The sequence below is a fragment of the Scyliorhinus canicula genome, chromosome 6 (genome assembly GCF_902713615.1).
Source record: "Scyliorhinus canicula chromosome 6, sScyCan1.1, whole genome shotgun sequence".
Taxonomy (NCBI): Eukaryota; Metazoa; Chordata; class Chondrichthyes; order Carcharhiniformes; family Scyliorhinidae; genus Scyliorhinus; species Scyliorhinus canicula.
Window position 1 is genome coordinate 201,812,979 of NC_052151.1, and position 26,548 is coordinate 201,839,526.

The following is a 26,548-nucleotide window of genomic DNA, read 5'->3' on the forward strand; positions in this document are numbered from 1 at the left end:
AAAGGGAGATGGACCGAATGGTCGACCGGTATGCAGGCCACCTTCCCGTACCTAGATAACATCACCATCTGCGGCCACGATCAGCAGGACCATGACGCCAACCTTGACAAATTCCTCCACACCGCCACTCTCCTCAACCTCACCTACAACAAGGAGAAGTGTGTGTTCAGCACAACCCGCTTAGCCATCCTCGGCTACATAGTCCAAAACGGACTACTGGGGCCCGATCCCGACTGCATGCGCCCCCTCATGGAGCTTCCCCTCCCCCACTGCCCCAAGGCCCTAATGCTGCCTGGGGTTCTTCTCCTACTACGCCCAGTGGGTCCCAAACTATGCGGACAAGGCCCGTCCACTCATTTAATCCATCCACTTTCCTCTTAGGGCCGAGGCACAACAGGCCTTCGCCCGTATCAGAGCTGATAAAGCCAAGGCCGGGATGCACGCTGTAGACGAGACACTGCCCTTCAAAGTAGAAAGCGACGCATCAGATGTCACCCTTGCCGCCACCCTCAACCAGGCAGGCAGACCCGTGGCATTCTTTTCCCGCGCCCTTCATGCCTCAGTAATTCGGCACTCATCCGTCGAAAAAGAGGCCCCCGATGCCCTATCCTGAGGTGCATGTGCCAGCGCACAAGTGGACTGACTCCAGGCCCTACACGATGGTCTCTGTCACCCAGGGGTCACCCGGTTCTTTACTTCATAAAGGTCCGCAACCTGCCCTACTCCATTGGGGAGGTCAGGGCTGTCACCAGAGACTGCCAGGTCTGCGCGGAGTGCAAACCGCACTTCTACCAGCCAGACCGAGCGCACCTGGTGAAGGCTTCTCATCCCCTTGAACGCCTCAGCATGGACTTCAAAGGGCCCCTCCCCTTCTCCGACTGAAACACGTACTTCCTGAACGTGGTCGATGAATACTCCAGATTTCCCTTCGCCATCCCATGCCCCGCTATGACGTCTGCCACAGTCATCAAGGCTTACGTCCACAGTGACCAGGGATCCTCCTTTATGAGCGATGAGCTGCGTCAGTTCCTGCTCAGCAAGGGCATTGCCTCGAGCAGGATGACCAGCTACAACCCCCGGGGAAACGGGCAGGTGGAGAGGGATAACGGGACGGTCTGGAAGGCCGTCCTGCTGACCCTACGCTCTAAAACATCTCCCGGTCTCCCGCTGGCAGGAGGTCCTCCCTGACACGCTCCACTCCATCCAATCGCTACTCTGCACTGCGACTAATGAAACCCCCCATAAACGTCTCCTTGCCTTCCCTAGGAAGTCCACCTCCGGGGTTTCGCTCCCAACATGGCTGGCAGCTCCAGGACCCGTTCTCCTCCGCAAAGACGTGCGGCTACACAAGGCGGACCCGTTGGTCAAAAGGGTACAGCTGCTGCATGCGAACCACGTGGCGTACCCCGACGGCCACCAAGTCGTAGTATCCCTCGGGGACCTGGCACCAGCTGGTTCCCCCCCCCCCTCCAATTGCCCCGGTGCCACCCATCCTCCCCCAGCGCACCTCACTACAGCCCCCGCTTCAGAACGATCTGTCCTCCCATTGGTTCCACCAGGGGATGAGGATGAGCACTACAAGCTCCCGGAGTCACAGGCGACCAAGCCGGCGCCTGCATCACCACCGGGACAGCGGCGCTCACAGCGGAGGATCAAGGCACCTGACTGGCTGAATTTGTAATCTTTCACCAGACTGTCAACTTTAAATTCTCACATACCTGTAAATAGTTTTTCCACCATCCCCGCTGGACTCCTTTTTTCACAGGGGGGTGAATGTGGTAGTCACCACTGTTTGTATAATACGTGTATTGGAGGTAATACGGTAAGGCTCCTGTACTACAGGTACAGGGGTAGATCGCTGCCTGCTGGCTCCGCCCAGTAGGCAGAGTATAAATGTGTGTGCTCACCGAGGTGCAGCCATTTCAGCAGCAGCTGCAGGAGGCACCACATCTCTGCTTAATAAAGCCTCGATTATTCTTGACTCTCGTCTCATGATAATTGATAGTGCAAGACTCTTCTGAGTGTCACATCCTGTAAATTATGTTAATTTTCAATGACCATAAGATGACGTTTGTTCCATTATCTGCTTCCTGACTTCAACTAAATCGATTCGTTTCGACCTAAAACGAGTAATTTCTCAATGGCAACGATCTTCAACCTGCTCTGTGTCTCCCTTTCTGCTTTCCGTATTGGTAAGAAATATCATTTATAATCCATTCTGTTTTTGAAAATAGTGATCAGTCTGTAGGCCCGGCAAAGTGTTTCCAGTGTCGAAAGACCATTTAACCCTGCCGTAGCAGAATCTACTCGACCGCACCCTGAAGCAAGTCGCATTCACTCTATTCACCATCTTTCTCTCTCCCTCCCTTGCCGCCCTCGCTGTCTTCCTCTTTCTCTGTCACTGTCTCTCTCTCTCTCTCTTTCCCTCTCGCACTCACTTTATGAGCCTTTACTTCATTTACGAGAAGTGTTCATGTCTCACCACATCCTGCCAATGAGGTTTATTGAAAGAAATGCCACCATTACGGACAAACATTTTTTGTTCCATTTCCACGACTACAAACCGCACCAGAAGTTGTTTCAGATTAATTTGGTGCTTCAAAGTAAAAGTTAACAATACCAACAAAATCAGATTATTCAGGTGGAATAATTATTTGCTGCCAGAAAATATATTTTCTGTGTCTAACCCCGTGCTACATCTGTCCAGGAAATGTTTGATGCGGACAGTGCAGAGGGAGCTTTACTCTGTATCTAACCCCATGCTGTACCTGTCCTGTGAGTGTTTGATGGGGACTGTGTCGAGGGAGCTTTACTCTGTATCTAACCGCATGCTGTACCTGGCCTGGGAGTGTTTGATGGGGACAGTGTAGAGGGAGCTTTACTCTGTATCTAACCCCGTGCTGTACCTGTCCTGGGAGTTTTTGATGGGGAAAGTGTAGAGGGAGCTTTACTCTGTATCTAACCTCATGCTCTACCAGGTCGGGGAGTGTTTGATGGGGAAAGTTAGAGGGAGCTTTACTCTGTATCTAACCCCGTGATATACCTGTCCTGGGAGTGTTTGACGGGGACAGTGTAGAGGGAGCTTTACTCTGTATCTAACCCCGTGCTGTACCTGTCCTGTGAGTGTTTGATGGGGACAGTGTCGAGGGAGCTTTACCCTGTATCTAACCCCATGCTGTACCTGGCCTGGGAGTGTTTGATGGGGACAGTGTAGAGGGAGCTTTACTCTTTATCTAACCCCGTGCTGTACCTGTCCTGGGAGTGTTTGATGGGGACAGTGTAGAGGGAGCTTTACTCTTTATCTAACCCCGTGCTGTACCTGTCCTGGGAGTGTTTGATGGGGACAGTGTAGAGGGAGCTTTACTCTGTATCTAACCTGTCCTGAGAGTGTTTGATGGGGACAGTGTAGAGGGTGCTTTTCTCTGTATCTAACCCCATGTTGTACCTGTCCTGGGAGTGTTTGATGGGGACAATATAGAGGGAGCTTTACTCTGTATCTAACCCCGTGCTGTACCAGTCCTGGGAGTGTTTGATGGGGAATGTTAGAGGGAGCATTACTCTGTATCTAACCCCGTGCTATACCTGTCCTGGGAGTGTTTGATGGGGATAGTGTAGAGGGAGCTTTATCCTGTATCTAACCCCGTGCTGTACCTGTCCTGGGAGTGTTTGATGGGGATAGTGTAGTGGGAGCTTTACTCTGTATCTAACCCCGTGCTGTACCTGTCCTGGGAGTTTTTGATGGGGACAGTGTAGAGGGAGCTTTACTCTGTATCTAAGCCCGTGCTGTTCCTGTCCTGGGAATATTTGATGGGGACAGTGTGGAGGGAGCTTTACTCTGTATCTAACCCCGTGCTGTACCTGTCCTGGGAGTGTTTGATGGGGACAGTGTCGAGGGAGTTTTGCTCTGCATCTAACCCCGTGCTGTACCTGTCCTGGGAGTGATTGATGGGGACAGTGTAGAGGGAGCTTTACTCTGTATCTAGCTCCGTGCTGTATCTGTCCTGGGAGTGTTTGATGGGGGCAGTGTCGAGGGAGCTTTACTCTGTATCTAACCCCATTCTGTACCTGTCCTGGGAGTATTTGATGGGGACAGTGTAGCGGGTGCTTTACTCTGTATCTAACCCCGTGCTGTACCTGTCCATGGAGTGTTTGATGGGGACAGTGCAGAGGGAGCTTTACTCTGTATCTAACCCCGTGCTGTACCTGTCCTGGGAGTGTTTGATGGGGACAGTGTAGAGGGAGCTTTACTCTGTATCTAACCCCGTGTTGTACCTGTCCTGGGAGTGTTTGATGGGGACAGTGTAGAGGGAGCTTTACTCTGTACCTTACCCCGTGCTGTACCTGTCCTAGGAGTGTTTGATGGGGACAGTGTAGCGGGTGCTTTACTCTGTATCTAACCCCGTGCTGTACCTGTCCTGTGAGTGTTTGATGGGGACAGTGTCGAGGGAGCTTTACTCTGTCTCTAACCCCGTGATGTACCTGTCCTGGGAGTGTTTGATGGGTGATGTACCATCAATTGGACGCGAGCCACGATGAAAGTCCAAACTTAGGCTTTAATCAGCTAGATGTTAGCCCGGTGGTCGACTGCAGAGAAAGGCCGACCGCCGGGAAGGGTCTACTTGCCTCTCGACCAATTGGTGAGCAGTCACATGACTAGTCGCAGCCAACCAGACGAGATGCACATGACCAGCCACAGCCAGTGGGAAACCAGTGCTCTGCACCAATGGCAGTGCTCCCATTCATACCACCACAATGGGGACAGTGTCGAGGGAGTTTTACTCTGTACCTAACCCCGTGCTGTTCCTGTCCTGGGAGTGTTTGATGAGGACAGTGTCGAGGGAGTTTTACTCTATATCTAACCCTGTGCTGTACCTGTCCTGGGAGTGTTTGATGGGGACAGTGTAGAGGAAGCTTTACTCTGTATCTAACCCCGTGCTGTACCTGTCCTGGGAGTGTTTGATGGGGACAGTGTAGAGGGAGCTTTACTCTGTATCTAACCCCGTGCTGTTCCTGCCCTGGGAGTGTTTGATGGGGACTGTGTAGAGGGAGCTTTACTCTGTATCTAACCCCGTGCTGTACCTGTCCTGGGAGTGTTTGATGGGGACAGTGTCGAGGGAGCTTTACTCTGTATCTAACCCCATGCTGTACCTGTCCTAGGAGTGATTGATGGGGACAGTGTAGAGGGAGCTTTACTCTGTATCTAACCCCGTGCTGTACCTGTCCTGTGAGTGTTTGATGGGGACAGTGTCGACGCAGCTTTAGTCTGTCTCTAACCCCGTGCTGTACGTGTCCTGGGAGTGTTTGATGGGGACAGTTACGAGGGAGCTTTACTCTTTATCTAACCCTGTGATGTACCTGTCGTGCGAGTGTTTGATGGGGACAGTGTAGCGGGTGCTTTACTCTGTATCTAACCCCGTCCTGTACCTGTCCTGTGAGTGTTTGATGGGGACAGTGTCGAGGGAGCTTTACTCTGTATCTAACCCCGTGATGTACCTGTCCTGGGAGTGTTTGATGGGGACAGTGTCGAGGGAGCTTTACTCTGTCTCTAACCCCGTGATGTACCTGTCCTGGGAGTGTTTGATGGGTGATGTACCATCAATTGGACGCGAGCCACGATGAAAGTCCAAACTTAGGCTTTAATCAGCTAGATGTTAGCCCGGTGGTCGACTGCAGAGAAAGGCCGACCGCCGGGAAGGGTCTACTTGCCTCTCGACCAATTGGTGAGCAGTCACATGACTAGCCGCAGCCAATCAGACGAGATGCACATGACCAGCCAGAGCCAGTGGGAAACCAGTGCTCTGCACCAATGGCAGTGCTCCCATTCATACCACCACAATGGGGACAGTGTCGAGGGAGTTTTACTCTGTACCTAACCCCGTGCTGTTCCTTTCCTGGGAGTGTTTGATGAGGACAGTGTCGAGGGAGCTTTACTCTATATCTAACCCTGTGCTGTACCTGTCCTGGGAGTGTTTGATGGGGACAGTGTAGAGGAAGCTTTACTCTGTATCTAACCCCGTGCTGTACCTGTCCTGGGAGTGTTTGATGGGGACAGTGTAGAGGGAGTTTTACTCTGTATCTAACCCCGTGCTGTTCCTGTCCTGGGAGTGTTTGATGGGGACAGTGTAGAGGGAGCTTTACTCTGTATCTAACCCCGTGCTGTACCTGTCCTGGGAGTGTTTGATGGGGACAGTGTAGAGGGAGGATTACTCTGTATCTAACCCCGTGCTGTTCCTGTCCTGGGAGTGTTTGATGGGGACAGTGCAGAGGGAGCTTTACTCTGTATCTAACCCTGTGCTGTTCCTGTCCATGGAGTGTTTGATTGGGGACAGTGCAGAGGGAGCTTTACTCTGTATCTAACCCCGTGCTGTACCTATCCTGGGAGTGTTTGATGGGGACAGTGTAGAGGGAGCTTTACTCTGTATCTAACCCCGTGCTGTACCTGTCCTGGGAGTGTTTGATGGGGACAGTGTCGAGGGAGCTTTACTCTGTCTCTAACCCCGTGACGTGCCTGTCCTGGGAGTGTTTGATGGGTGATGTACCATTAATTGGACGCGAGGCACGATGAAGGTCCAAACTTAGGCTTTAATCAGCTAGATGTTAGCCCGGTGGTCGACTGCAGAGAAAGGCCGACCGCCGGGAAGGGTCTACTTGCCTCTCGACCAATTGGTGAGCAGTCACATGACTAGTCGCAGCCAATCAGACGATATGCACATGACCAGCCTGAGCCAGTGGGAAACCAGAGCTCTGCACCAATGGCAGTGCTCCCATTCATACCACCACAATGGGGACAGTGTCGATGGAGTTTTACTCTGTATCTAACCCCGTGCTGTACCTGCCCTGGGAATGTTTGATGGGGATAGTGTCGAGGGAGCTTTACTCTGTATCTAACCCCATGCTGTACCTGTCCTGGGAGTGTTTGATGGGGACAGTGTAGAAGATGCTTTACTCTGTGTCTAACCCCGCGCTGTACCTGTCCTGGGAGTGTTAATTGGGAACAGTGTAGAAGGAGCTTTATTCTTTATCTAACCCTGTGCTGTTCCTGTCCATGGAGTGTTTGATGGGGACAGTGCAGAGGGAGCTTTACTCTGTATCTAACCCTGTGCTGTTCCTGTCCTGGGAATGTTTGATGGGGACAGTGCAGAGGGAGCTTTACTCTGTATCTAACCCTGTGCTGTTCCTGTCCATGGAGTGTTTGATGGGGACAGTGCAGAGGGAGCTTTACTCTGTATCTAACCCCGTGCTGTACCTATCCTGGGAGTGTTTGATGGGGACAGTGCAGAGGGAGCTTTACTCTGTATCTAACCCCGTGCTGTACCTGTCCTGGGAGTGTTTGATGGGGACAGTGTCGAGGGAGCTTTACTCTGTCTCTAACGCCGTGACGTACCTGTCCTGGGAGTGTTTGATGGGCGATGTACCATCAATTGGACGCGAGTCACGATGAAGGTCCAAACTTAGGCTTTAGTCAGCTAGATGTTAGCCCGGTGGTCGACTGCAGAGAAAGGCCGACCGCCGGGAAGGGTCTACTTCCCTCTCGACCAATTGGTGAGCAGTCACATGACTAGTCGCAGCCAATCAGAGGAGATGCACATGACCAGCCTGAGCCAGTGGGAAACCAGAGCTCTGCACCAATGGCAGTGCTCCCATTCATACCACCTCAATGGGTCAGTGTCGATGGAGTTTTACTCTGTATCTAACCCCGTGCTGTTCCTGTCCTGGGAGTGTTTGATGGGGACAGTGTAGAGGGAGCTTTACTCTGTATCTAACCCCGTGCTGTACCTGCCCTGGGAATGTTTGATGGGGATAGTGTCGAGGGAGCTTTACTCTGTGTCTAACCCCGTGCTGTACCTGTCCTGGGAGTGTTAATTGGGAACAGTGTAGAAGGAGCTTTATTCTGTATCTAACCCCGTGCTGTACCTGTCCTGGGAGTGTTTGATGGGGACAGTGTAGACGGAGGATTACTCTGTATCTAACCCCGTGCTGTTCCTGTCCTGGGAGTGTTTGATGGGGACAGTGCAGAGGGAGCTTTACTCTGTATCTAACCCTGTGCTGTTCCTGTCCATGGAATGTTTGATGGGGACAGTGCAGAGGGAGCTTTACTCTGTATCTAACCCCGTGCTGTACCTATCCTGGGAGTGTTTGATGGGGACAGTGTAGAGGGAGCTTTACTCTGTATCTAACCCCGTGCTGTTCCTGCCCTGGGAGTGTTTGATGGGGACTGTGTAGAGGGAGCTTTACTCTGTATCTAACCCCGTGCTGTACCTGTCCTGGGAGTGTTTGATGGGGACAGTGTCGAGGGAGCTTTACTCTGTATCTAACCCCATGCTGTACCTGTCCTAGGAGTGATTGATGGGGACAGTGTAGAGGGAGCTTTACTCTGTATCTAACCCCGTGCTGTACCTGTCCTGTGAGTGTTTGATGGGGACAGTGTCGACGCAGCTTTAGTCTGTCTCTAACCCCGTGCTGTACGTGTCCTGGGAGTGTTTGATGGGGACAGTTACGAGGGAGCTTTACTCTTTATCTAACCCTGTGATGTACCTGTCGTGCGAGTGTTTGATGGGGACAGTGTAGCGGGTGCTTTACTCTGTATCTAACCCCGTCCTGTACCTGTCCTGTGAGTGTTTGATGGGGACAGTGTCGAGGGAGCTTTACTCTGTATCTAACCCCGTGATGTACCTGTCCTGGGAGTGTTTGATGGGGACAGTGTCGAGGGAGCTTTACTCTGTCTCTAACCCCGTGATGTACCTGTCCTGGGAGTGTTTGATGGGTGATGTACCATCAATTGGACGCGAGCCACGATGAAAGTCCAAACTTAGGCTTTAATCAGCTAGATGTTAGCCCGGTGGTCGACTGCAGAGAAAGGCCGACCGCCGGGAAGGGTCTACTTGCCTCTCGACCAATTGGTGAGCAGTCACATGACTAGCCGCAGCCAATCAGACGAGATGCACATGACCAGCCAGAGCCAGTGGGAAACCAGTGCTCTGCACCAATGGCAGTGCTCCCATTCATACCACCACAATGGGGACAGTGTCGAGGGAGTTTTACTCTGTACCTAACCCCGTGCTGTTCCTTTCCTGGGAGTGTTTGATGAGGACAGTGTCGAGGGAGCTTTACTCTATATCTAACCCTGTGCTGTACCTGTCCTGGGAGTGTTTGATGGGGACAGTGTAGAGGAAGCTTTACTCTGTATCTAACCCCGTGCTGTACCTGTCCTGGGAGTGTTTGATGGGGACAGTGTAGAGGGAGTTTTACTCTGTATCTAACCCCGTGCTGTTCCTGTCCTGGGAGTGTTTGATGGGGACTGTGTAGAGGGAGCTTTACTCTGTATCTAACCCCGTGCTGTACCTGTCCTGGGAGTGTTTGATGGGGACAGTGTAGAGGGAGGATTACTCTGTATCTAACCCCGTGCTGTTCCTGTCCTGGGAGTGTTTGATGGGGACAGTGCAGAGGGAGCTTTACTCTGTATCTAACCCTGTGCTGTTCCTGTCCATGGAGTGTTTGATTGGGGACAGTGCAGAGGGAGCTTTACTCTGTATCTAACCCCGTGCTGTACCTATCCTGGGAGTGTTTGATGGGGACAGTGTAGAGGGAGCTTTACTCTGTATCTAACCCCGTGCTGTACCTGTCCTGGGAGTGTTTGATGGGGACAGTGTCGAGGGAGCTTTACTCTGTCTCTAACCCCGTGACGTGCCTGTCCTGGGAGTGTTTGATGGGTGATGTACCATTAATTGGACGCGAGGCACGATGAAGGTCCAAACTTAGGCTTTAATCAGCTAGATGTTAGCCCGGTGGTCGACTGCAGAGAAAGGCCGACCGCCGGGAAGGGTCTACTTGCCTCTCGACCAATTGGTGAGCAGTCACATGACTAGTCGCAGCCAATCAGACGATATGCACATGACCAGCCTGAGCCAGTGGGAAACCAGAGCTCTGCACCAATGGCAGTGCTCCCATTCATACCACCACAATGGGGACAGTGTCGATGGAGTTTTACTCTGTATCTAACCCCGTGCTGTACCTGTCCTGGGAATGTTTGATGGGGTCAGTGTCGAGGGAGCTTATCTCTGTATCCTACCCCATGCTGTACCTGTCCTCTGAGTGTTTGATGGGGACAGTGTAGAGGATGCTTTACTCTGTGTCTAACCCCGTGCTGTACCTGTCCTGGGAGTGTTTATTGGGAACAGTGTAGAAGGAGCTTTATTCTTTATCTAACCCTGTGCTGTTCCTGTCCATGGAGTGTTTGATGGGGACAGTGCAGAGGGAGCTTTACTCTGTATCTAACCCTGTGCTGTTCCTGTCCTGGGAATGTTTGATGGGGACAGTGCAGAGGGAGCTTTACTCTGTATCTAACCCTGTGCTGTTCCTGTCCATGGAGTGTTTGATGGGGACAGTGCAGAGGGAGCTTTACTCTGTATCTAACCCCGTGCTGTACCTATCCTGGGAGTGTTTGATGGGGACAGTGCAGAGGGAGCTTTACTCTGTATCTAACCCCGTGCTGTACCTGTCCTGGGAGTGTTTGATGGGGACAGTGTCGAGGGAGCTTTACTCTGTCTCTAACGCCGTGACGTACCTGTCCTGGGAGTGTTTGATGGGCGATGTACCATCAATTGGACGCGAGTCACGATGAAGGTCCAAACTTAGGCTTTAGTCAGCTAGATGTTAGCCCGGTGGTCGACTGCAGAGAAAGGCCGACCGCCGGGAAGGGTCTACTTCCCTCTCGACCAATTGGTGAGCAGTCACATGACTAGTCGCAGCCAATCAGAGGAGATGCACATGACCAGCCTGAGCCAGTGGGAAACCAGAGCTCTGCACCAATGGCAGTGCTCCCATTCATACCACCTCAATGGGTCAGTGTCGATGGAGTTTTACTCTGTATCTAACCCCGTGCTGTTCCTGTCCTGGGAGTGTTTGATGGGGACAGTGTAGAGGGAGCTTTACTCTGTATCTAACCCCGTGCTGTACCTGCCCTGGGAATGTTTGATGGGGATAGTGTCGAGGGAGCTTTACTCTGTGTCTAACCCCGTGCTGTACCTGTCCTGGGAGTGTTAATTGGGAACAGTGTAGAAGGAGCTTTATTCTGTATCTAACCCCGTGCTGTACCTGTCCTGGGAGTGTTTGATGGGGACAGTGTAGACGGAGGATTACTCTGTATCTAACCCCGTGCTGTTCCTGTCCTGGGAGTGTTTGATGGGGACAGTGCAGAGGGAGCTTTACTCTGTATCTAACCCTGTGCTGTTCCTGTCCATGGAATGTTTGATGGGGACAGTGCAGAGGGAGCTTTACTCTGTATCTAACCCCGTGCTGTACCTATCCTGGGAGTGTTTGATGGGGACAGTGCAGAGGGAGCTTTACTCTGTATCTAACCCCGTGCTGTACCTGTCCTGGGAGTGTTTGATGGGGACAGTGTCGAGGGAGCTTTACTCTGTCTCTAACCCCATGCTGTACCTGTCCTGGGAGTGTTTGATGGGGACAGTGTAGAAGATGCTTTACTCTGTGTCTAACCCCGCGCTGTACCTGTCCTGGGAGTGTTAATTGGGAACAGTGTAGAAGGAGCTTTATTCTGTATCTAACCCCGTGCTGTACCTGTCCTGGGAGTGTTTGATGGGGACAGTGTAGACGGAGCTTTTCTCTGTATCTAACCCCATTCTGTACCTGTCCTGGAAGTGTTTGATGGGGACAGTGTAGAAGGAGCTTTACTCTGTCTCTAACCCCGTGATGTACCTGTCCTGGGAGTGTTTGATGGGTGATGTACCATCAATTGGACGCGAGGCACGATGAAGGTCCAAACTTAGGCTTTAATCAGCTAGATGTTAGCCCGGTGGTCGACTGTAGAGAAAGGCCGACCGCCGGGAACTCTGGGTACTTATACCCCGCCAGCGAGGCGGCGTCTACTTGCCTCTCGACCAATTGGTGAGCAGTTACATGACTAGTCGCAGCCAATCAGACGAGATGCACATGACCAGCCAGAGCCAGTGGGAAACCAGTGCTCTGCACCAATGGCAGTGCTCCCATTCATACCACCACAATGGGGACAGCGTCGAGGGAGTTTTACTCTGTATCTAACCCCGTGCTGTTCCTGTCCTGGGAGTGTTTGATGGGGACAGTGTAGAGGAAGCTTTACTCTGTATCGAACCCCGTGCTGTTCCTGTCCTGGGAGTGTTTGATGGGGACAGTGTCGAGGGAGCTTTACTCTGTATCTAACCCCATGCTGTACCTGTCCTAGGAGTGTTTGATGGGGACAGTGTAGCGGGTGCTTTACTCTGTATCTAACCCCGTGCTGTACCTGTCCTGTGAGTGTTTGATGGGGACAGTGTCGACGCAGCTTTAGTCTGTCTCTAACCCCGTGCTGTACGTGTCCTGGGAGTGTTTGATGGGGACAGTTACGAGGGAGCTTTACTCTTTATCTAACCCTGTGATGTACCTGTTGTGCGAGTGTTTGATGGGGACAGTGTAGCGGGTGCTTTACTCTGTATCTAACCCCGTGCTGTTCCTGTCCTGTGAGTGTTTGATGGGGACAGTGTCGAGGGAGCTTTACTCTGTCTCTAACCCCGTGATGTACCTGTCCTGGGAGTGTTTGATGGGTGATGTACCATCAATTGGACGCGAGCCACGATGAAAGTCCAAACTTAGGCTTTAATCAGCTAGATGTTAGCCCGGTGGTCGACTGCAGAGAAAGGCCGACCGCCGGGAACTCTGGGTACTTCTACCCCGCCTCTGAGGCGGGGTCTACTTGCCTCTCGACCAATTGGTGAGCAGTCACATGACTAGCCGCAGCCAATCAGACGAGATGCACATGACCAGCCAGAGCCAGTGGGAAACCAGTGCTCTGCACCAATGGCAGTGCTCCCATTCATACCACCACAATGGGGACAGTGTCGAGGGAGTTTTACTCTGTACCTAACCCCGTGCTGTTCCTTTCCTGGGAGTGTTTGATGAGGACAGTGTCGAGGGAGCTTTACTCTATATCTAACCCTGTGCTGTACCTGTCCTGGGAGTGTTTGATGGGGACAGTGTAGAGGAAGCTTTACTCTGTATCTAACCCCGTGCTGTACCTGTCCTGGGAGTGTTTGATGGGGACAGTGTAGAGGGAGTTTTACTCTGTATCTAACCCCGTGCTGTTCCTGTCCTGGGAGTGTTTGATGGGGACTGTGTAGAGGGAGCTTTACTCTGTATCTAACCCCGTGCTGTACCTGTCCTGGGAGTGTTTGATGGGGACAGTGTAGAGGGAGGATTACTCTGTATCTAACCCCGTGCTGTTCCTGTCCTGGGAGTGTTTGATGGGGACAGTGCAGAGGGAGCTTTACTCTGTGTCTAACCCCGCGCTGTACCTGTCCTGGGAGTGTTAATTGGGAACAGTGTAGAAGGAGCTTTATTCTGTATCTAACCCCGTGCTGTACCTGTCCTGGGAGTGTTTGATGGGGACAGTGTAGACGGAGCTTTTCTCTGTATCTAACCCCATTCTGTACCTGTCCTGGAAGTGTTTGATGGGGACAGTGTAGAAGGAGCTTTACTCTGTCTCTAACCCCGTGATGTACCTGTCCTGGGAGTGTTTGATGGGTGATGTACCATCAATTGGACGCGAGGCACGATGAAGGTCCAAACTTAGGCTTTAATCAGCTAGATGTTAGCCCGGTGGTCGACTGTAGAGAAAGGCCGACCGCCGGGAACTCTGGGTACTTATACCCCGCCAGCGAGGCGGCGTCTACTTGCCTCTCGACCAATTGGTGAGCAGTTACATGACTAGTCGCAGCCAATCAGACGAGATGCACATGACCAGCCAGAGCCAGTGGGAAACCAGTGCTCTGCACCAATGGCAGTGCTCCCATTCATACCACCACAATGGGGACAGCGTCGAGGGAGTTTTACTCTGTATCTAACCCCGTGCTGTTCCTGTCCTGGGAGTGTTTGATGGGGACAGTGTAGAGGAAGCTTTACTCTGTATCTAACCCCGTGCTGTTCCTGTCCTGGGAGTGTTTGATGGGGACAGTGTCGAGGGAGCTTTACTCTGTATCTAACCCCATGCTGTACCTGTCCTAGGAGTGTTTGATGGGGACAGTGTAGCGGGTGCTTTACTCTGTATCTAACCCCGTGCTGTACCTGTCCTGTGAGTGTTTGATGGGGACAGTGTCGACGCAGCTTTAGTCTGTCTCTAACCCCGTGCTGTACGTGTCCTGGGAGTGTTTGATGGGGACAGTTACGAGGGAGCTTTACTCTTTATCTAACCTTGTGATGTACCTGTTGTGCGAGTGTTTGATGGGGACAGTGTAGCGGGTGCTTTACTCTGTATCTAACCCCGTGCTGTTCCTGTCCTGTGAGTGTTTGATGGGGACAGTGTCGAGGGAGCTTTACTCTGTCTCTAACCCCGTGATGTACCTGTCCTGGGAGTGTTTGATGGGTGATGTACCATCAATTGGATGCGAGCCACGATGAAAGTCCAAACTTAGGCTTTAATCAGCTAGATGTTAGCCCGGTGGTCGACTGCAGAGAAAGGCCGACCGCCGGGAACTCTGGGTACTTCTACCCCGCCTCTGAGGCGGGGTCTACTTGCCTCTCGACCAATTGGTGAGCAGTCACATGACTAGCCGCAGCCAATCAGACGAGATGCACATGACCAGCCAGAGCCAGTGGGAAACCAGTGCTCTGCACCAATGGCAGTGCTCCCATTCATACCACCACAATGGGGACAGTGTCGAGGGAGTTTTACTCTGTACCTAACCCCGTGTTGTTCCTTTCCTGGGAGTGTTTGATGAGGACAGTGTCGAGGGAGCTTTACTCTATATCTAACCCTGTGCTGTACCTGTCCTGGGAGTGTTTGATGGGGACAGTGTAGAGGAAGCTTTACTCTGTATCTAACCCCGTGCTGTACCTGTCCTGGGAGTGTTTGATGGGGACAGTGTAGAGGGAGTTTTACTCTGTATCTAACCCCGTGCTGTTCCTGTCCTGGGAGTGTTTGATGGGGACTGTGTAGAGGGAGCTTTACTCTGTATCTAACCCCGTGCTGTACCTGTCCTGGGAGTGTTTGATGGGGACAGTGTAGAGGGAGGATTACTCTGTATCTAACCCCGTGCTGTTCCTGTCCTGGGAGTGTTTGATGGGGACAGTGCAGAGGGAGCTTTACTCTGTATCTAACCCTGTGCTGTTCCTGTCCATGGAGTGTTTGATTGGGGACAGTGCAGAGGGAGCTTTACTCTGTATCTAACCCCGTGCTGTACCTATCCTGGGAGTGTTTGATGGGGACAGTGTAGAGGGAGCTTTACTCTGTATCTAACCCCGTGCTGTACCTGTCCTGGGAGTGTTTGATGGGGACAGTGTCGAGGGAGCTTTACTCTGTCTCTAACCCCGTGACGTGCCTGTCCTGGGAGTGTTTGATGGGTGATGTACCATTAATTGGACGCGAGGCACGATGAAGGTCCAAACTTAGGCTTTAATCAGCTAGATGTTAGCCCGGTGGTCGACTGCAGAGAAAGGCCGACCGCCGGGAAGGGTCTACTTGCCTCTCGACCAATTGGTGAGCAGTCACATGACTAGTCGCAGCCAATCAGACGAGATGCACATGACCAGCCTGAGCCAGTGGGAAACCAGAGCTCTGCACCAATGGCAGTGCTCCCATTCATACCACCACAATGGGGACAGTGTCGATGGAGTTTTACTCTGTATCTAACCCCGTGCTGTACCTGCCCTGGGAATGTTTGATGGGGATAGTATCGAGGGGGCTTTACTCTGTATCTAACCCCATGCTGTACCTGTCCTGGGAGTGTTTGATGGGGACAGTGTAGAAGATGCTTTACTCTGTGTCTAACCCCGCGCTGTACCTGTCCTGGGAGTGTTAATTGGGAACAGTGTAGAAGGAGCTTTATTCTGTATCTAACCCTGTGCTGTTCCTGTCCATGGAGTGTTTGATGGGGACAGTGCAGAGGGAGCTTTACTCTGTATCTAACCCTGTGCTGTTCCTGTCCTGGGAATGTTTGATGGGGACAGTGCAGAGGGAGCTTTACTCTGTATCTAACCCTGTGCTGTTCCTGTCCATGGAGTGTTTGATGGGGACAGTGCAGAGGGAGCTTTACTCTGTATCTAACCCCGTGCTGTACCTATCCTGGGAGTGTTTGATGGGGACAGTGCAGAGGGAGCTTTACTCTGTATCTAACCCCGTGCTGTACCTGTCCTGGGAGTGTTTGATGGGGACAGTGTCGAGGGAGCTTTACTCTGTCTCTAACCCCGTGACGTACCTGTCCTGGGAGTGTTTGATGGACGATGTACCATCAATTGGACGCGAGTCACGATGAAGGTCCAAACTTAGGCTTTAGTCAGCTAGATGTTAGCCCGATGGTCGACTGCAGAGAAAGGCCGACCGCCGGGAAGGGTCTACTTCCCTCTCGACCAATTGGTGAGCAGTCACATGACTACTCGCAGCCAATCAGAGGAGATGCACATGACCAGCCTGAGCCAGTGGGAAACCAGAGCTCTGCACCAATGGCAGTGCTCCCACTCATACCACCTCAATGGGTCAGTGTCGATGGAGTTTTACTCTGTATCTAACCCCGTGCTGTTCCTGTCCTGGGAGTGTTTGATGGGGACAGTGTAGAGGGAGCTTTACTCTGTATCTAACCCCGTGCTGTACCTGCCCTGGGAATGTTTGATGGGGATAGTGTCGAGGGAGCTTTACTCTGTGTCTAACCCCGTGCTGTACCTGTCCTGGGAGTGTTAATTGGGAACAGTGTAGAAGGAGCTTTATTCTGTATCTAACCCCGTGCTGTACCTGTCCTGGGAGTGTTTGATGGGGACAGTGTAGACGGAGGATTACTCTGTATCTAACCCCGTGCTGTTCCTGTCCTGGGAGTGTTTGATGGGGACAGTGCAGAGGGAGCTTTACTCTGTATCTAACCCTGTGCTGTTCCTGTCCATGGAATGTTTGATGGGGACAGTGCAGAGGGAGCTTTACTCTGTATCTAACCCCGTGCTGTACCTATCCTGGGAGTGTTTGATGGGGACAGTGCAGAGGGAGCTTTACTCTGTATCTAACCCCGTGCTGTACCTGTCCTGGGTGTGTTTGATGGGGACAGTGTCGAGGGAGCTTTACTCTGTCTCTAACCCCATGCTGTACCTGTCCTGGGAGTGTTTGATGGGGACAGTGTAGAAGGATGCTTTACTCTGTATCTAACCCCGCGCTGTACCTGTCCTGGGAGTGTTTAATTGGGAACAGTGTAGAAGGAGCTTTATTCTGTATCTAACCCCGTGCTGTACCTGTCCTGGGAGTGTTTGATGGGGACAGTGTCGACGGAGCTTTTCTCTGTATCTAACCCCATTCTGTACCTGTCCTGGAAGTGTTTGATGGGGACAGTGTAGAAGGAGCTTTACTCTGTCTCTAACCCCGTGATGTACCTGTCCTGGGAGTGTTTGATGGGTGATGTACCATCAATTGGACGCGAGGCACGATGAAGGTCCAAACTTAGGCTTTAATCAGCTAGATGTTAGCCCGGTGGTCGACTGCAGAGAAAGGCCGACCGCCGGGAAGGGTCTACTTGCCTCTCGACCAATTGGTGAGCAGTCATATGACTAGTCGCAGCCAATCAGACGAGATGCACATGACCAGCCTGAGCCAGTGGGAAACCAGAGCTCTGCACCAATGGCAGTGCTCCCATTCATACCACCACAATGGGGACAGTGTCGATGGAGTTTTACTCTGTATCTAACCCCGTGCTGTTCCTGTCCTGGGAGTGTTTGATGGGGACAGTGTAGAGGGAGCTTTAATCTGTATCTAACCCCGTGCTGTACCTGTCCTGGGAGTGTTTGATGGGGACAGTGTAGAGGGAGCTTTACTCTGTATCTAACCCCGTGCTGTACCTGCCCTGGGAATGTTTGATGGGGATAGTGTCGAGGGAGCTTTACTCTGTATCTAACCCCATGCTGTACCTGTCCTGGGAGTGTTTGATGGGGACAGTGTAGAAGATGCTTTACTCTGTGTCTAACCCCGCGCTGTACCTGTCCTGGGAGTGTTAATTGGGAACAGTGTAGAAGGAGCTTTATTCTGTATCTAACCCTGTGCTGTTCCTGTCCATGGAGTGTTTGATGGGGACAGTGCAGAGGGAGCTTTACTCTGTATCTAACCCTGTGCTGTTCCTGTCCTGGGAGTGTTTGATGGGGACAGTGCAGAGGGAGCTTTACTCTGTATCTAACCCTGTGCTGTTCCTGTCCATGGAGTGTTTGATGGGGACAGTGCAGAGGGAGCTTTACTCTGTATCTAACCCCGTGCTGTTCCTGTCCTGGGAGTGTTTGATGGGGACAGTGTAGAGGGAGCTTTACTCTGTATCTAACCCCGTGCTGTACCTGTCCTGGGAGTGTTTGATGGGGACAGTGTAGAGGGAGCTTTACTCTGTATCTAACCCCGTGCTGTACCTGCCCTGGGAATGTTTGATGGGGATAGTGTCGAGGGAGCTTTACTCTGTATCTAACCCCATGCTGTACCTGTCCTGGGAGTGTTTGATGGGGACAGTGTAGAAGATGCTTTACTCTGTGTCTAACCCCGCGCTGTACCTGTCCTGGGAGTGTTAATTGGGAACAGTGTAGAAGGAGATTTATTCTGTATCTAACCCTGTGCTGTTCCTGTCCATGGAGTGTTTGATGGGGACAGTGCAGAGGGAGCTTTACTCTGTATCTAACCCTGTGCTGTTCCTGTCCTGGGAGTGTTTGATGGGGACAGTGCAGAGGGAGCTTTACTCTGTATCTAACCCTGTGCTGTTCCTGTCCATGGAGTGTTTGATGGGGACAGTGCAGAGGGAGCTTTACTCTGTATCTAACCCCGTGCTGTACCTATCCTGGGAGTGTTTGATGGGGACAGTGCAGAGGGAGCTTTACTCTGTATCTAACCCCGTGCTGTACCTGTCCTGGGAGTGTTTGATGGGGACAGTGTCGAGGGAGCTTTACTCTGTCTCTAACCCCGTGACGTACCTGTCCTGGGAGTGTTTGATGGGCGATGTACCATCAATTGGACGCGAGTCACGATGAAGGTCCAAACTTAGGCTTTAGTCAGCTAGATGTTAGCCCGGTGGTCGACTGCAGAGAAAGGCCGACCGCCGGGAAGGGTCTACTTCCCTCTCGACCAATTGGTGAGCAGTCACATGACTAGCCGCAGCCAATCAGACGAGATGCACATGACCAGCCTGAGCCAGTGGGAAACCAGAGCTCTGCACCAATGGCAGTGCTCCCATTCATACCACCTCAATGGGGGACAGTGTCGATGGAGTTTTACTCTGTATCTAACCCCGTGCTGTTCCTGTCCTGGGAGTGTTTGATGGGGACAGTGTAGAGGGAGCTTTACTCTGTATCTAACCCCGTGCTGTACCTGCCCTGGGAATGTTTGATGGGGATAGTGTCGAGGGAGCTTTACTCTGTATCTAACCCCGTGCTGTACCTGTCCTGGGAGTGTTAATTGGGAACAGTGTAGAAGGAGCTTTATTCTGTATCTAACCGCGTGCTGTACCTGTCCTGGGAGTGTTTGATGGGGACAGTGTAGACGGAGCTTTACTCTGTATCGAACCCCGTGCTGTACGTGTCCTGTGAGTGTTTGATGGGGACAGTTACGAGGGAGCTTTACTCTGTCTCTAACCCCGTGATGTACCTGTCCTGGGAGTGTTTGATGGGTGATGTACCATCAATTGGACGCGAGGCACAATGAAGGTCCAAACTTAGGCTTTAATCAGCTAGATGTTAGCCCGGTGGTCGACTGTAGAGAAAGGCCGACCGCCGGGAACTCTGGGTACTTATACCCCGCCAGCGAGGCGGCGTCTACTTGCCTCTCGACCAATTGGTGAGCAGTTACATGACTAGTCGCAGCCAATCAGACGAGATGCACATGACCAGCCAGAGCCAGTGGGAAACCAGTGCTCTGCACCAATGGCAGTGCTCCCATTCATACCACCACAATGGGGACAGCGTCGAGGGAGTTTTACTCTGTATCAAACCCCGTGCTGTTCCTGTCCTGGGAGTGTTTGATGGGGACAGTGTAGAGGAAGCTTTACTCTGTATCTAACCCCGTGCTGTTCCTGTCCTGGGAGTGTTTGATGGGGACAGTGTCGAGGGAGCTTTACTCTGTATCTAACCCCATGCTGTACCTGTCCTAGGAGTGTTTGATGGGGACAGTGTAGCGGGTGCTTTACTCTGTATCTAACCTCGTGCTGTACCTGTCCTGTGAGTGTTTGATGGGGACAGTGTCGACGCAGCTTTAGTCTGTCTCTAACCCCGTGCTGTACGTGTCCTGGGAGTGTTTGATGGGGACAGTTACGAGGGAGCTTTACTCTTTATCTAACCCTGTGATGTACCTGTCGTGCGAGTGTTTGATGGGGACAGTGTAGCGGGTGCTTTACTCTGTATCTAACCCCGTGCTGTACCTGTCCTGTGAGTGTTTGATGGGGACAGTGTCGAGGGAGCTTTACTCTGTCTCTAACCCCGTGATGTACCTGTCCTGGGAGTGTTTGATGGGTGATGTACCATCAATTGGACGCGAGCCACGATGAAAGTCCAAACTTAGGCTTTAATCAGCTAGATGTTAGCCCGGTGGTCGACTGCAGAGAAAGGCCGACCGCCGGGAACTCTGGGTACTTCTACCCCGCCTCTGAGGCGGGGTCTACTTGCCTCTCGACCAATTGGTGAGCAGTCACATGACTAGCCGCAGCCAATCAGACGAGATGCACATGACCAGCCAGAGCCAGTGGGAAACCAGTGCTCTGCACCAATGGCAGTGCTCCCATTCATACCACCACAATGGGGACAGTGTCGAGGGAGTTTTACTCTGTACCTAACCCCGTGCTGTTCCTGTCCTGGGAGTGTTTGATGAGGACAGTGTCGAGGGAGCTTTACTCTATATCTAACCCTGTGCTGTACCTGTCCTGGGAGTGTTTGATGGGGACAGTGTAGAGGAAGCTTTACTCTGTATTTAACCCCGTGCTGTACCTGTCCTGGGAGTGTTTGATGGGGACAGTGTGGAGGGAGCTTTTCTCTGTATCTAACCCCGTGCTGTTCCTGTCCTGGGAGTGTTTGATGGGGACTGTGTAGAGTGAGCTTTACTCTGTATCTAACCCCGTGCTGTACCTGTCCTGGGAGTGTTTGATGGGGACAGTGTAGAGGGAGGATTACTCTGTATCTAACCCCGTGCTGTTCCGGTCCTGGGAGTGTTTGATGGGGAGAGTGCAGAGGGAGCTTTACTCTGTATCTAACCCTGTGCTGTTCCTGTCCATGGAGTGTTTGATTGGGGACAGTGCAGAGGGAGATTTACTCTGCATCTAACCCCGTGCTTTACCTATCCTGGGAGTGTTTGATGGGGACAGTGTAGAGGGAGCTTTACTCTGTATCTAACCCCGTGCTGTACCTGTCCTGGGAGTGTTTGATGGGGACAGTGTCGAGGGAGCTTTACTCTGTCTCTAACCCCGTGACGTGCCTGTCCTGGGAGTGTTTGATGGGTGATGTACCATCAATTGGACGCGAGGCACGATGAATGTCCAAACTTAGGCTTTAATCAGCTAGATGTTAGGCCGGTGGTCGACTGCAGAGAAAGGCCGACCGCCGGGAAGGGTCTACTTGCCTCTCGACCAATTGGTGAGCAGTCATATGACTAGTCGCAGCCAATCAGACGAGATGCACATGACCAGCCTGAGCCAGTGGGAAACCAGAGCTCTGCACCAATGGCAGTGCTCCCATTCATACCACCACAATGGGGACAGTGTCGATGGAGTTTTACTCTGTATCTAACCCCGTGCTGTTCCTGTCCTGGGAGTGTTTGATGGGGACAGTGTAGAGGGAGCTTTAATCTGTATCTAACCCCGTGCTGTACCTGTCCTGGGAGTGTTTGATGGGGACAGTGTAGAGGGAGCTTTACTCTGTATCTAACCCCGTGCTGTACCTGCCCTGGGAATGTTTGATGGGGATAGTGTCGAGGGAGCTTTACTCTGTATCTAACCCCATGCTGTACCTGTCCTGGGAGTGTTTGATGGGGACAGTGTAGAAGATGCTTTACTCTGTGTCTAACCCCGCGCTGTGCCTGTCCTGGGAGTGTTAATTGGGAACAGTGTAGAAGGAGCTTTATTCTGTATCTAACCCTGTGCTGTTCCTGTCCATGGAGTGTTTGATGGGGACAGTGCAGAGGGAGCTTTACTCTGTATCTGACCCTGTGCTGTTCCTGTCCTGGGAGTGTTTGATGGGGACAGTGCAGAGGGAGCTTTACTCTGTATCTAACCCTGTGCTGTTCCTGTCCATGGAGTGTTTGATGGGGACAGTGCAGAGGGAGCTTTACTCTGTATCTAACCCCGTGCTGTTCCTGTCCTGGGAGTGTTTGATGGGGACAGTGTAGAGGGAGCTTTACTCTGTATCTAACCCCGTGCTGTACCTGTCCTGGGAGTGTTTGATGGGGACAGTGTAGAGGGAGCTTTACTCTGTATCTAACCCCGTGCTGTACCTGCCCTGGGAATGTTTGATGGGGATAGTGTCGAGGGAGCTTTACTCTGTATCTAACCCCATGCTGTACCTGTCCTGGGAGTGTTTGATGGGGACAGTGCAGAGGGAGCTTTACTCTGTATCTAACCCCGTGCTGTACCTGTCCTGGGAGTGTTTGATGGGGACAGTGTCGAGGGAGCTTTACTCTGTCTCTAACCCCGTGACGTACCTGTCCTGGGAGTGTTTGATGGGCGATGTACCATCAATTGGACGCGAGTCACGATGAAGGTCCAAACTTAGGCTTTAGTCAGCTAGATGTTAGCCCGGTGGTCGACTGCAGAGAAAGGCCGACCGCCGGGAAGGGTCTACTTCCCTCTCGACCAATTGGTGAGCAGTCACATGACTAGTCGCAGCCAATCAGACGAGATGCACATGACCAGCCTGAGCCAGTGGGAAACCAGAGCTCTGCACCAATGGCAGTGCTCCCATTCATACCACCTCAATGGGGACAGTGTCGATGGAGTTTTACTCTGTATCTAACCCCGTGCTGTTCCTGTCCTGGGAGTGTTTGATGGGGACAGTGTAGAGGGAGCTTTACTCTGTATCTAACCCCGTGCTGTACCTGCCCTGGGAATGTTTGATTGGGATAGTGTCGAGGGAGCTTTACTCTGTATCTAACCCCGTGCTGTACCTGTCCTGGGAGTGTTAATTGGGAACAGTGTAGAAGGAGCTTTATTCTGTATCTAACCCCGTGCTGTACCTGTCCTGGGAGTGTTTGATGGGGACAGTGTAGACGGAGCTTTACTCTGTATAGAACCCCGTGCTGTACGTGTCCTGTGAGTGTTTGATGGGGACAGTTGCGAGGGAGCTTTACTCTGTCTCTAACCCCGTGATGTACCTGTCCTGGGAGTGTTTGATGGGTGATGTACCATCAATTGGACGCGAGGCACAATGAAGGTCCAAACTTAGGCTTTAATCAGCTAGATGTTAGCCCGGTGGTCGACTGTAGAGAAAGGCCGACCGCCGGGAACTCTGGGTACTTATACCCCGCCAGCGAGGCGGCGTCTACTTGCCTCTCGACCAATTGGTGAGCAGTTACATGACTAGTCGCAGCCAATCAGACGAGATGCACATGACCAGCCAGAGCCAGTGGGAAACCAGTGCTCTGCACCAATGGCAGTGCTCCCATTCATACCACCACAATGGGGACAGTGTCGAGGGAGTTTTACTCTGTATCTAACCCCGTGCTGTTCCTATCCTGGGAGTGTTTCATGGGGACAGTGTAGAGGAAGCTTTACTCTGTATCTAACCCCGTGCTGTTCCTGTCCTGGGTGTGTTTGATGGGGACAGTGTCGAGGGAGCTTTTCTCTGTATCTAACCCCATTCTGTACCTGTCCTGGAAGTGTTTGATGGGGACAGTGTTGAGGGAGCTTTACTCTGTATCTAACCCCATGCTGTACCTGTCCTGGGAGTGTTCGATGGGGAAAGTGTAGAGAGTGCTTTACTCTGTATCTAATCCCGTGCTGTACCTGCCCTGGGAATGTTTGATGGGGATAGTGTCGAAGGAGCTTTACCCTGTATCTAACCCCATGCTGTACCTGTCCTGGGAGTGTTTGATGGGGACAGTGTAGAGGGAGCTTTACTCTGTATCTAACCCAGTGCTCTACCTGTCCCGTGAGTGTTTGATGGGGACAGTGTAGACGGAGTTTTACTCTGTATCTAGCCCCGTGCTGTTCCTGTCCTGGGATGGTTTGATGGGGACAGTGTCGAGGGAGCTTTACTCTGTATCTAACCCCGTGCTGTCCCTGTCCTGGTAGTGTTTGATGGGGACAGTGTAGAGGGTGCTTTACTCTGTATCTAACCCCGTGCTGTACCTGTCCTGGGAGTGTTTGATGGCGACAGTGTAGAGGGAGCTTTACTCCGTATCTAACCCCGTGCTGTACCTGTCCTCGGACTGTTTGATGGGGTGAATGTAGAGGGAGCTTTACTCTGTATCTAAAGCCGTCCTGTACCTGTCCTGGGTGTTTGATGTGGACAGGGTAGAGGGAGCTTTACTCTGTATCTAACCCTGCTGTACCTGTCCTGGGAGTGTTTGATGAGGACAGTGTAGAGGGAGCTTTACTCTGTACCTAACCCCGTGCTGTACCTGTACTGGGAGTGTTTGATGAGGACAGTGTAGAGGGAGCTTTACTCTGTATCTAACCCCGTGCTGTACCTGTTCTATGAGTGTTTGATGGAGACGGTGTAGAGGGAGATTTACTCGATATGTTACTCCTACACAGGTTTATTGCACATTTCCATAAATTGCATCCGTGTCTTCATTTCCAAAGTAATTGCTTGTCTTGCAGTCTTTGAATCGTAATTGTGATCCTCGGTTCAATATCTCTGAAATTCTGCCTCCAGTCACTGAGCTTGTCTCGTTCCGCACTCACTGACTGTCTCCTCTTGTTCCCTCAGTTCAGAATCAGGCTGCCCGTCTCCCTGTGAATGGATCCCTGGGTCAGTCAGTCTCCCTGTCTCCGGTAATCCCACATCGATTGATGGACATCGAGGTTATCTGGAAACAATCTTCACGCAGTCTCAGAATAGCACGATACAGCAAGGAACATGTCAGTTACGTTGGGTCTGAGGATTACCAGAAACGGATCAAATTTCATCCTGGGAACTTCAGTCTGCAAATCAATGACTTACAGAGAGAGGATGCTGGGAGTTATGAGGTGTTTTTAACAAGAGATTCAGGAGAGGAAACTACAGAGACCATTCAACTGGACGTGTACGGTAAGTGAGATTCTATTGGACATGCCTGGTTTTACCCAGTTGTTGAAACCTGCCTTGTAACATTTTCAGGGCAGATTTCCTGGATATTTCAGTTTCCAGAACTCACTCATTGCAGAATCCATAATGGTGTAACTGATCTTAGGTAAAAACATCTCAGAATGTAAGAGCAGAATAAACCCTCTCTGGTGAAGGCCATTCAACCCCTCTTATCACGTTAAATTATTCTCTGAGGTCAATTCATCTACATCGACTCTGCCATTCCGCTCTATTCCGCATATCTCTCGTTGTTTTCCACACATCTATCCATCTCACTTTGAAATAAACTAATTGGCTCTGAAGCCACAGCTGTCTGAGGTAGAGAATCCCAAACATTCACATTCGCCTGAGTGAAGTAATTTCTCTTCAACTCTACCCAAACTGGCTGAGCCATTATTCCGTGACCCATCCTCCACCCAGACAAGATTCCCCAATCAGCATGAAGCAGCCTCTCAGCATCTACCCCATTAACTACTCCAGAAATGTTATACTTTTCAATGAGAGCATCTTTTTCGTGGTCTGACCAGGATATCGAGACCAGAAATGTGCACAGGGCTCCAAATGTGGTCTGACCAGGGATATGTTATTTGGAGAGTATAACTGTGCACAACGATCCAAATGTACTTTAAGCAAGGTTTCAGAAAAGTTGAACTTAACTTCCATCATTTTTAATTCTATCGCCATAACAAATGCATTCCAGTGTTATGTATGAAAATACCAGCCTTACTCACAGGCACAGAGACCTCTCAATCTCTACCTAAACAGACATTTGTGAGACCATCACAGGCTCTCTTTGTTTAATATTGAAAGTGGGTGGCACAGTCGCACATTGGTTAGCACTGTTGCTTCACAGCTCCAGGGTCCCAGGTTTGATTCCCGGCTTGGGTCACTGTCTGTGCGGAGTCTGCACATTCTCCCCGTGTGTGCGTGAGTTTCCTCCGGGTGCTCCGGTTTCCTCCCACAAGTCCCAAAAGACGTGCTGTTAGGTGAATTGGACATTCTGAATTCTCCCTCCGTGTATCCCGAACATGTGGCGACTAGGGGCTTCTCACAGTAACTTCATTGCAATGTTAATGTAAGCCTACTTGTGACAAAAAAATTATCATCAATTACACACCCATTCTGCCTCTGTAAACACTGAGTGAGTGGAGATTTACGTTATGTTCCACATATTCACACACTCACTCTGAAACACCAGAATCAATCTCAGTGCAAAACTATTCCAATGTCGGAGGCGCCACAAGCATTAACCAAACACAGAGCAGACCGAGAGGGTGCACTCCACATAACAAGGGTCACGGGGAGCACTGGCTAGAGT

At 51.6% G+C, this 26,548-nt stretch overlaps 1 protein-coding gene across 3 annotated transcripts in view; it reads left to right on the forward strand.

The window, feature by feature from the left end:
- Positions 1 to 26,548, forward strand: part of LOC119967799 (signaling lymphocytic activation molecule-like) — a 62,178-nt gene that overhangs the window by 17,840 nt on the left and 17,790 nt on the right. For 2 of the 3 annotated variants that reach the window (XM_038800801.1, XM_038800802.1), the window contains exon 2: positions 24,874 to 25,194. In XM_038800801.1, coding sequence (XP_038656729.1) covers positions 24,957 to 25,194 — 238 coding nt within the window. In that variant the 5' untranslated portion in view covers positions 24,874 to 24,956. Of the gene's footprint in view, positions 1 to 2,076; positions 2,193 to 24,873; positions 25,195 to 26,548 lie in introns of those variants that run through there. The other variant, XM_038800800.1, reaches the window with a different exon arrangement.